The following is an 11775-nucleotide window of genomic DNA, read 5'->3' as shown; positions in this document are numbered from 1 at the left end:
ATTAAGATTCTAAGTTAAAAATTTTAAATGCCAGAAAAGCAAAGCAATGGCAACTCTTTTCTTTTCTTTCTTTCTTTTTTTTTTTGTGTGTGTGTTTTTAAGTCAAATTATCATTCTGACTTTAGGGAGTTGTGGCTTATTTTAAGCAAATGTTTTCCATCATCTCAGTCTAAAAAGGCTGTTGTAAAAGAGCTGCTACCGCCAACCAAGAAACATTTCATTTCACAGAAGAGAAAGAATCATTGCTCTCTCATCGATTGTTAAATTCATTTCATCCATCAATAGCAATTTCTCGGCAACTCTTACGTCAATAGATTCCAGCTATCTTTTAGCCACCTGCCTTGATGTCTACTTTGAAAAACCTGTTTTCCCTGGCGAAGTTTAGTGTTTGCTTTGTATACAATGAATGCTCAGAATTGTTAGAGTAGAAAATAATTTTTCCTTGATCCTTTCAGTGTCCCTAGTTGTGTCCAAAAATTAAACTGACAATGACAGATTAACAAGAGAAAGTATAAAATTTTTTATTAAATTTGTACATGTGCATAAAAGACTTCACAAGAGAATGAAGACGCAAAGTGACCAGAGCAGGAAGCTTCTACACATTTTAAACGAAGAAAAAATAAATTTGTGAAGAAATGACATGACAAAGGGGTATGGGCTGGAGGTAGTAAATGGTGATGAAATAACTATAAAAATAAGAGATAGCTTAACAAGGTTTATGTGCAGATTCTTTTGGTGTCTTCTCTGAACTGGTGTGAGACTCTCCTCAGTAAAAGGAGAATTTATTTCCTGCTTCTGGGCAAAAAAGGAGGAGCTTTTTCTGCATTTACTGCTTCTTAATTGATTTTACCTCCAAATAATGTTTATGTCAAAGAAGCAGATTTTGGAGTGACATATTCTGGTTTCCTTTATTACTGACCTCTTGGTCACTTTATTTTTTATATTTATTAATGTCACTAGATATTTAAAATGCACACACACACACTCACACACATGGAACATTCTCACTCAGCAATTTATTTGAAAACCTCTTGTTTTCTTCAGTAGAGAGGTTATATCAAAATAAAAGACCTTAAGGAAAGACTAGGTATTAATTTTTCCTTATTCAAATAAAAATATACATATTGTAACAAAATATCAATACAAAACTCCATCACATGGCTTGGAAAAAGTGACAATTTGACTTTGTTCTCAATTTAAGTGTCTTTTATTTAGTTCTCTTGCTTGATTGCTCTAGCTAGGAATTCCAACACTATATTGAATAAGAGCGGTGAGAGTGGGCATCCTTGTCTTGTTCCTGATGTTAGAGGAAAAATTTTCAGTTTTTCACCATTAAGTATGATATTAGCTGAAGATTTGTCATAAATAGCCCTCTTTATGTTGAGATACTTTCCTTCTATACCTATTTTAGTAAGTGCTTTCATCATAAATGGATGTTATATCTTATTGAATGCTTTTTCTGCATCTGTTGATATGTTCATATAATTTTTATCTTTTATTTTGTATGATGTGTCATATTGATCAATTCGTGTGCGTGACATAGATGTTGATGGATTATTTCTTGCCATTGTAATAGTTTATTCTGCATTTATCCTCACATTCGTCTGGATTGTCATATTTGTTGTTCCATGGAGCTGCAAAAGAGTTTCATCTCGTACATAAGCTCAGTGAACACTTTTGGAAGACATAGCAAAGCTAGGCTTTGTCATCAGGCTTAAAATTCTTGTAGTTGCCAAGGAAGCTTATAACTTTTTAGGAATCCTCAGTTAAAATCTATCAGATTTTCCTTCAGTGTGTGTACTACTTTCCTAGGACTTCCACGACAAATCACAAATACGGTGGCTTAAAACAACAGAAATTTATTCTCTCACAGTTTTCCAGAGGTCCTAAATTAAGGTGTTGCCAGGGCCACGCTCCCACTGAAGGCTCTAGAAGAGAATCTTTCCTTTCCTCTTCCAGCTTCTGGTGGCTCCTGGGGGTTCTTGGTTTGTAGCAGCTTAACTTTAATCTCCGTTTTACTCTCTGTACGACTCTGTGTCCAAATCTTCTCTTTTCTCTATAAAGACAACAGTCATTGGATTTAAAGCCCACGTTAAATTCAGGTTGATTTCAAATTGATGATTTCTTAACTAATCACCTTTACAAAGACTCTCTTTTCAAAAGAGTCACACTGAGGTTCTGGGAGGACATGAATTTCGGCAGATACTATTTATCCCACTGCAGTGTGTAAAATCCATATGTTATGGCGTGAACGATTCTGAGACCCACGGAGCCAATTGAGATTAATCATGAGCCTTTATTAGCTGGCCTGCGACTGACTCTCTACCACGCAGGGCTAGAAGAGATCAGCCCCGAGCTTTCAGAGGAGGCAGCTGATAAAGCTCAAGACCATATCCTGGTGGTCCCCTGAACAAGCCAGCAGATTACAGAAGTGGAAGTTGGCTTTTAGCATATCTTTGCCCGGAACAACACCCTTAATTAACAAGTAAATGGATCACAGAAGCAGACATTGGCCATCTACATATTTTATACAATACACTTCCTAAACCACACACAAGCAAGTAGGACAACTTCTGATATCTAAAGATATTTCTTCCCTGTAGCTGACTTAGCTAGTTTGCTCACTTGAAAATTTTCCACCCTTAACACATATGGGAAAAAATTTAAACCATTTACATTATACTTACATGTTCCATTTTGAAATTTTGTCACCTTCGAGTTGTTTGCTTGTTTGTTTGTTTTGCTTTCCTTTTTGTGAGATGCACTAAGCATACAACTTATAACCCTCCTATGGAATAGTCCCCAAAGGTATGAAAATAATGGTAAATCTATATTTTTGTTATAAGTAATTGGCAGGCAGGTACATTTCTCCCAAATGATCTACTGCACAAAGAGATAGGAGATCCGAGTTGAGAAAACAGACAGGCTGGTAGAATTGTAATGGCCTGCTGAAATGTGAAAGGGTTAAAGAATAATTAAAACCTGAAATTGGACAAAGGAAGTCTATAACTTAGGCCTAGTTTCTGGAACCCTTAACCACATTCTGTTAATCATGAAACTTGTAACAATGAGCTCATACGCTAACTGCCAATTTTAGCCTGTGTAACCTTGCTTGCTTGCGTGGCATGAAAAATAATCAATTGTATATAAGCTGAAAATTACTGTTTGGCCATCGCCCATGGGAACACTGGCTATTGTCCATGGGAACATAGGCTATCACCCATAGGAACATAACATTCTAACACAAGCTTTCTGCTTCTGTACTTCCCACTTGCACACCTGACCAGTGGGTTGACAGGTAGTGAATAGGAGAAAGATGGACCTTTGTGTTTAAGACAGAATGAGGAATAGGATTTAGGGCTTAAAAACCTTGTATCTTGGCATTTCGGGGCTGCTCCTTTGCAAGGACAGCCGCCGGCTAATAAACTGTCTCCTGGTTAAGAGCACTCAAGTTGGGTCTGGTTATTCTGGACACAACAGAATGTTTGCGTAATTTGACCCTCTCCAAGTAACCTTGACACATAATGTCATGTACACATAATTTTGCAACCTTACCAGTCTACAAGTTAAGCATTAGCGGAGTCCATCCCCTTACCTTGACCAACGACAAAAACATTTTCAGTACGGTATTTTGCTGATGATGTGGCTACTACTGAGTGACAAACAGAAACCTCTCCGTAGACCGAGCCAGTTGCAGACTATTGCAGAGAAGTGGAGTAAGAAACTCATGTATAGATTTCCCAAAGCACACCAGCTGGGGATGGGTTTTCTGAATAATCAAATAATTAGGATATATACATGGCATGTTTAATATATGTTTGTTAATGATGATGTCACAGATATGTAACATTTTCTTGCATAGGGGTTCAGAACAAGCCTCCCCAAAATCTACCATTTTGGCATGTGAATTATTTTGAGCTGAAAGCAATCCAGACCATGAGAACTCACAGGAAACTTTTACTTCTCCCTTAAAGAATTTAAATTAGGGGCCTTGGCCAAAGTAAGAGTTTCACCAGAAATAACTCCTTATGCTTTATCTATAGGACGAGCCAAACTTCTAATTACGAAACATCTGCTCTTCTTAGCACCCTTCAAAGATCTTTCTCCCCTTTGAAGCCCCAAAGCATCTTACCTCATTTTAGCTCAGAATGTCATAAATACCTCATTTTCCCTTTCTGTCTCTGAACTTCTCATGCATATAGGGTCTCTGACTCTCACATGTGTGTGGGGTTCCTATACAGAGGCATGTCATTAAATTTGGTCATTTTCTCTTGCTAAAGTGTTTCATGTCTATTTGACTATTGGACCAGCTGAGAGAACTTAGAGGTAGAAGAAAGTTTCTTCCATCCCTACAGTTGGTGCTCTGAGCAGGATACCTTGCCAGCTGGACACTGCTCACTCCAAAGCTGTTACAGTAGAAAGACCCTGGGAACTCTAGCATGAGCCAGCCAAGGTAAGAATTCTTGCCAAGTTAGATTCTCGGATCTCTGTCTGCAGAGTGGTAGATGCAGAGTGGTGAGAGTCTTTTTTTTTTTTTTTTTTTCCTTTTCTAAATTTAGATTAGCAGGAAAAAATATTTATAAAACTAGTTTCTTGGGTGTAGCAATTTGGGGGTATTTGGTATGCGTATTCACAGGGTTTTGTTCTTTTTTCCCTTCTCTGTCTGGTTTCTCTTCTTTCATCTTGTCATATGTCCTGAGATTCTGGCCTTATGACCAGTGAGAATATTTTCTCTCTGGCCTCCGCCATCTCCAGGGTGAACGTACCGTGTTGTACCTTACTGTCTGCCCGATCGTGCTAAGTTTTCAAGGGTGTGTTCTGTGTCTATTCATTTCCTCTCAGAGATGGTAAAAACAGGGCCCTTCATTCTTGTTTCTCACCAGTTAGAGGATGCACATGCATCTGGCAGGCATCCAAGCAGGCTGCAGATCTGAACTGAAGCAATCTAAACAGCCCATTCAGAAGAGGGGGTGGGTGGGGAGATGTGACTTCCCTCTTTGGGAATGAACTTTATCTTGACAAGGTTGCATTTTTTAGTATCCCTCTTTGGGAATGCTTCTTCCGTCCATCAGCCATAAAAAAGCTTATTGCTTTGAGTGGCTACTAAAATCCTACTTGTCAGGGCCAGTAGGATCTGATGGATCCTTTGAATTGGAAAAACTTCTAAGTCAAAAGAAAGAAAGAAAAAAATTTTTTAGAGAGCTCTCATATTGTTATCATGGTTAGTCATTAAGATTCCCTTAATAAGATGGAAGGACAGAAATTAGAATAAAAATCAAAGTCCATTCAGACCCCTTTCCATTTGCCTTCAGACATTTACAGTTAAAAAAGAAAAGAAAATCAGGACATTAGAAGCAATATTGTCTTGTAAGAAGAAAAAGTTAAGAGAAAGAATAGAAAAATCTTACTAAAAAGCAACCTACAATTTTTATGTCCTAAGAGATTGGCTTAGTAACTGTCAGGTTGGTAGCTCTAAAATATAGCCACATAGAAATGTGGGTTATACTTCATCTATGGCTACGGTCTTACCAAACAGTTGCCAGCCTTTAGGGAAATTATAACCTAAAATTACAAAGACTATTATGAGGAATGATGCAATTATATCAGATTATTTAAGACCACTCAAGAGCAAGGGCTTCCAAGTCAAACAAACATAATTAAATACCTATTTTTAAATGTTGATAAGGGTGAAGTAAAGAGAAAAGAGTCACAGGACTCATCCCTGTAGGGTGCTAATCTTCAAATGGTTAATTATTTTTTAATGGGGATAAATAAAACAGGTCGATGGGGTTAAAATGAAAGCTTTGATACAGCACTACCAGAGGCTGGAGGGGCCAACGCAACCCCCTGTTAGTACCCCAACATCAAATAACTCCAAACCAATCTACTCTATTTATCCCATTTGGGGAAATTTAAGAAGCTGCTAGGAAAAGGTTACAATGAGAAACCCGACCAGCAGTCTCCTAGGGCAGAAGTAAGGCCAGTTTATTAAGTTCAAAATTGACAAAAAGCCAGGACCCCTTAGCTTGACCCCCTCACTGAAGACCCAAAGTCTTTTTTTAAAAAACACAAAGATGGGTAAAATGCTCAGGAGATAGGAAAGAGAAGTTTCCTGAACTCCTTCATATGAGAGTTCCATGAACTGTAATACCAAAAGCCACTGGTGAAGCCCTAACTCGGGCTGTTATGGCATGAACGATTCTGAGACCCACGGAGCCAATTGAGATTAATTATGAGCCTTTATTAGCCGGCCTGCGACTGACTCTCTGCCATGCAGGGCTAGAGGAGATCAGCCCCGAGCTTTCAGAGGAGGCAGCTGATAAAGCTCAAGACCATATCCTGGTGGTCCCCTGAACAAGCCAGCAGATTACAGAAGTGGAAGTTGGCTTTTAGCATATCTTTGCCCGGAACAACACCCTTAATTAACAAGTAAATGGATTACAGAAGCAGACATTGGCCATCTAGTATCTTATACAATACACTTCCTAAACCACACACAAGCAAGTAGGACAACTTCTGATATCTAAAGATATTTCTTCCCTGTAGCTGACTTAGCTAGTTTGCTCACTTGAAAATTTTCCACACTTAACAGGGCTACAATTAGATTTAAAAATATGTAGAAATGTAAGGATTAATAAAATTATAAAAATTGGAATGTTTAAACAAGCTTTATGTAAAGATGCTATGTCACCTTGAATGTTTTATGGGAATGGATAGTATGTCCATTCTTCTACCTTTTGTAGAAGAAGCTACAATTCTACCTTTCTGCAATTCTTCTACCCTTCTACAATTCTTCTACCTTTGTCTTACAAATCTTTATGAAACCAGAAATGCAGCTCTCCAAGCCATTCAAAGCCTTCCTATCTTACCATCCTCGATTACTAAAACTGAAGAAAAAAATGAGGGGGAGCGGTGTAAAAAAGTTTTTTTTAAATACGAACAGCTATGGAAGCACCTTTACTTCTAATCTAGCCATAGCTTCCATAATATTGTCTTCTCCATAAATATTAATAAGAAAAAGCATTAGCCATCTGAGCAGATAACCTTAATTTAGTCCATCTTTCAGAAACACCGTTCTTTAATTTATATCCCTTGAAATTCCTTTTGTGAAATTTCGCTTTCACAAAAGACAAGCAATTTATAGTACTGAGTTTCCAAGAAAATATATGTAACCATATTAATGGTTAGTGGTTACATACTTATAAAATATTACCAAGGCAACTTTGAGGCTGAAAATAGAGATGCATGCAATTCCTCAGCTGGGTCAAGAGATGGTGCCATTAATATACAATAATGAATATTCCTCAATTTATTATTTAATATAAAAATTCTACTAATTTCTCAAAACTATGAATATGAATACATAATTGGCCTTTGTACTTTAATGAAGTCATATGCTTTCAGCAATCATTTCGTCTTATGGTGATTTTTCTGGTGTTTTAGTTTGTTATTTTTACTGATTACTATTTCTGTTTTAAAATAGCTTCATCTGTTACTGAAAAACTTCTACCAGGAAAAGACAGCTTTATCCTCAAAATTTTATTCCAACTGCATTTTGATTCAAACTTGTATACACAGAGTGGTAGAAGTAAGAGCTAAAGAGATTGTCATGCAGGTCCCTGAGTGTCAGCTGGCCTGGTCAAGGGTACACTGAAACCACAGATATTTGTTGGGATTATCTCTTTAATTCTGAGAAAACAGTTTCCTAATTCTATTTTTTGGTTTCACTCTTTGATAGATTCTCATTAGTCTGTAAATGTCCATAAACTTGCTCTGCCAGTATTTTCGGTTTGCATATTCTGTACTGAGACAAAACATAGCAACACAAATATTTAAATTGCCCCCATGTTTTACAACCTCAACTGCTGTATTTAATATAAAGCCACAAAAGGAATATGATTATTGATGAAAACTGGGTGTACCCCAAGGACTCCTGCATACTGAACTTGCAAATGGAGCAGACTGAGAAATCAAAAGTACATGCTGAAAAAGGTGGGTAAGAAATAAAATCCTCAGAACAGTTACAACTTTCATTTCTAACGTCTAGAAATTAGCAAAGGGAAAGAGAGATTTTCTTTTTTGTTTGAGAAATTTGATTTCAAATATTTACTTGGATATACTAGAAGTAATACAGTTTTTGTTACTTGGGAATAATTTATATGAGGAAGGTAAAATAGTTTAAAATATTACTATATACTAGAATTTATTTGATGTTCTTCAAAATGCCTCAATAAAGATCAATATTCAATACAAGGTCCATCTGCCATAATCACATAGTATATATTTCAGTTAGGAAAGGAAGAAGTTTTCTGCAGGATGATCGGCTGTTTACTAAACCAGTTTTAATCTTTCTCACAGTGATGCATCATCTTGTTTCTTCACCATTTGTCTCAAATAACACTTTTTAAAAGAGCTTTCTAAAAGACCTTTTTAAAAGCTCTTTTGAAAGACTAGCAAATGACTGAGAATACTCTAGAATAGCCAAAGCAATTGTCAAAAAAGTAGATCTATATTAAACGAGCTAATTTTTGACAGATAAAATTGAAACATATTTTTCAGGATAATGGTTGCAACCAGCAATACTTCACTTGGCCACTTTTCCCCTTCTAACAAAGCTGTTAGAAGTGAAGAGATCACTTTTCCCCTTCTAATGGCTTTGGTCTCTGTATTAGGAAAATTGACTTGTGCCCAGAGAATGAAGTGTCTTTCTGTCAGAATCAACTCTTCATGTGTGTTATGACTAATGGCTAAGTAATAATACACAAAAGAATATTAGTAAACTTATTTTGCTAACGAATAATAATAACAGTATTTCTTTTATATTTCTGATTTTTCCCTTCATCTATACCAATTACTTTATATATAGTACTTAATTTGATATTAAAAACAATAGTAAGTGGGGCTACTATAAAATTTTAGTCAAAATTCAAGCTAATCAGATTAATACAAACTTTCCCGCTTAGTGTATAGTTTCTGCAAAATAATCATAATATAATTTGTAATTGTGTCCTAACATTTTACAAATGAAATTGAGTCCCTTAGGAAATGTTCATAAGTGCATTTTATGTATTATTATATGTCGATGACTTAAGCTTAGCTATTTGATTGAGACTTATGAAGTATTTAATAATGATTTAATGATAAGTAATACTTGAAATGTTTCAGAAGCAAATTAATGCTGATTAGTTGATGAAAATAATACTTCTTGAAGCAAAGGATATAAAAGTTAATTCACCTAATTACGAACATTTATGAGACTATTAAGAATTCATTTCCTAAATGAAAATTTTAGACAGTGTTTAAAACTCTCTAAATATTTTATCATTTACCACATCACTACTAAATTCACAGAATAATAAAAATAGCTAGTATTAATTGAGTACTCATCATGGTCCAGGTAGTATGCCAAGCCATTCTCAGGTATTATCTTATTTAATACTCACAATAAACCCATGAAGCAGGGACTACTGCTCCTATTTGACAGCATGGGAACAAAGGGTTAGAAAGATTAAGAAACTTGGCAAAAATCACACAGGTAACAAGAGGTAAGGCCTGGACTCACCAGATCTTTCCATTGCAAAGGCCAGTCTCATCCTCTGAACTGGACTGCAGCCATCTCTTGGCAAAGGAATTCTCTATATCTTCTACAGAAAAACAAAAATAAATTAAGCCAAAAGAAAATTCATAATATATATTGCACTGAACATTTTAGGGCCTCCTTCACTGGTCTTAACAATCAACGTCAATAAACATGATTTGATTGATTATTGATAGTCTTGAAAGGATAAATTCACTTCCTAAGGAGGTGGAAAATAGATTACTTAACTACTAATGCAACTTTAAACATTATGACTAAATAACCAACTGAAGTTAATTAGTTATGTATCAACGCACATGAAGCTATGGAAGTTACTTTTAGCCGTACAATATGGAAGTTACTTTCAGCCGTACGACTAAGATCAGCTAGATTAGCTGAAGAACAGATTATTCTTTAGTCTCACTTATGAATCTCAGAAGAATCAGCCTAATTTTGTTCATGATATCTAAGGGACTTCGTGATTGTTCAGAGAGAAAGAATATTTTAAAAATTAGAGATTTTTTTTAAAGATTATGAGTTGTTATAAGCAACCCATTCAGTGCAGGTTGATTTTGAAACTGGAAGTAACAGCATATAAATATGATGGCACTAATACATTTGCACTAACAAGAAGCATTCTATGAATAGAATTAGTGTATTCCCATTAGACCCATGCAGTCAAAACTTCTATCCCTAAATAGATCATATAACTCAAGAAGAAATTTTATGTATTACACATAAAAAGGATAAACTGTTTAAATGTATGCGAGTTATGTTTTTTACAGATAGCATTAAGCTTTCTTAACGCATTACTTTTTTTATTTATTTATCTTATGGGCAAAACTTTAAGGACTCTTGGAAAAGATAAAGCTCTGCCTTTCAAAGAAACCACTGCCATCTCCCAATGACCGAAAGAAGTTTGACCGCGACTTTGCCTTCTCCACTTCCTTTCATGGGGTACATAATATTGTTCGGAACCGAAGCAAAATTCGCAAGGTGATATGGCTGGTGGTGGTCTTGGGCTCGGTCTTATTGGTGATATGGCAAATCTATAGTCGCCTGGTCAATTACTTCACATGGCCCACCACGATGTCTGTAAAGGTCCAGTATGTGGAAAAGATAGAGTTCCCGGCTGTGACATTTTGTAATTTGAACAGGTAAAAATTACTCTTTTAATAATAATGTCTCTATAACTTTGGTAGTATAACTTTTCTTGGATGACCGAAATAGAGTTTTATTATGCAATATTTAATATGCAAAATCATTTCAATTCTTAAGTTGTACTTAAACACACAAATTCAGGGAGCAGAAAGCTTACTGATTTCTTCTTTTACTTACCGTTCTTTTCTTCTTTCCTTTAATCCTTCCACCAAATGCTGTGGTTTAAATAGATGTAAAAGTCTTGATACTTGCACTTTACAAGTTTGTTAATCAGTGAAAAAAAGAGAGACACAATATCTTTATTGTATCGTACAATTACCATACATATTGCATTGTGATATGCACAATGGGCAACGACTCTGAAAGCACAGAGAACAGGTGACAGTTTCTGTCTGGGGTATCATGGAAGTCTGAGGATTAAAGAATGACAAGGCAGTTTCTAGATGGAGATGAGAAAGAACCTGAAGAGAGAGCTACTGTGCTAAAGTATGGACATTTGAGATGTTCTGGTGTGTATATGATAAGATATTTAATGAAATAGAGACAGGGCCATTTTCATGAATGTTTGACGTGTGCAGCCTCACAGGGCTCTGAGCCCAGAAGAATCTAACACTCGGTTTAATGTTAATGAATCTAACATTGGTTTAATGCCCTTGAATACAACTTCCTCCAGAAAACTGCAGTTTACTGAGTTTTTCCACACCAAGCGTGCTGTGGAAAGGGCAGCTTTCCCCAGGAGGCCTTTCAGGCAGTCCCATAGTTGGCAATGGTCAAGCCTGAAAGACCTTATACAGCATTTTCGCCTTGTGGGGGCGGCAGTGAGAGAGATTGAAGGTTCCTTGAGAACCACCACTTATCAGCTATTTGACCATGGACAAGTCACTAACCTTCTTAGCTTTAAATTTTGTATGTATAAAATGATATACTATTACCTACCTCACATGTTTATTATTGCATTAGATGAGGTAACACATCCACTATTTTGTCTCACTCCTGAGACATTCTTTGGACAAGTGCTCAATATATAGTCAATATTA

General features: G+C 36.1%; 1 protein-coding gene across 2 annotated transcripts in view; it reads left to right on the top strand.

Moving 5' to 3' along the window:
- Positions 1-3658: 3658 nt before the first annotated feature.
- The window catches only part of ASIC5 (acid sensing ion channel subunit family member 5), a 31984-nt gene continuing 23867 nt past the window's right edge, over positions 3659-11775 (top strand). Inside the window, exons 1-4 of one of the 2 annotated variants that reach the window (XM_039876216.1) lie at positions 3659-3716; positions 4281-4453; positions 7883-7992; positions 10428-10734. In XM_039876216.1, the coding sequence (XP_039732150.1) occupies positions 4440-4453; positions 7883-7992; positions 10428-10734 (431 nt within the window). In that variant the 5' untranslated portion in view covers positions 3659-3716; positions 4281-4439. The remainder of the gene's footprint in view (positions 3717-4280; positions 4454-7882; positions 7993-10427; positions 10735-11775) is intronic. The other variant, XM_039876217.1, reaches the window with a different exon arrangement.

Source organism: Pteropus medius, unplaced genomic scaffold, assembly GCF_902729225.1.
Source record: "Pteropus medius unplaced genomic scaffold, Ma_sr-lr_union100, whole genome shotgun sequence".
Lineage (NCBI taxonomy): Eukaryota > Metazoa > Chordata > Mammalia > Chiroptera > Pteropodidae > Pteropus > Pteropus medius.
This window is presented reverse-complemented; position numbering and strand designations above follow the sequence as displayed.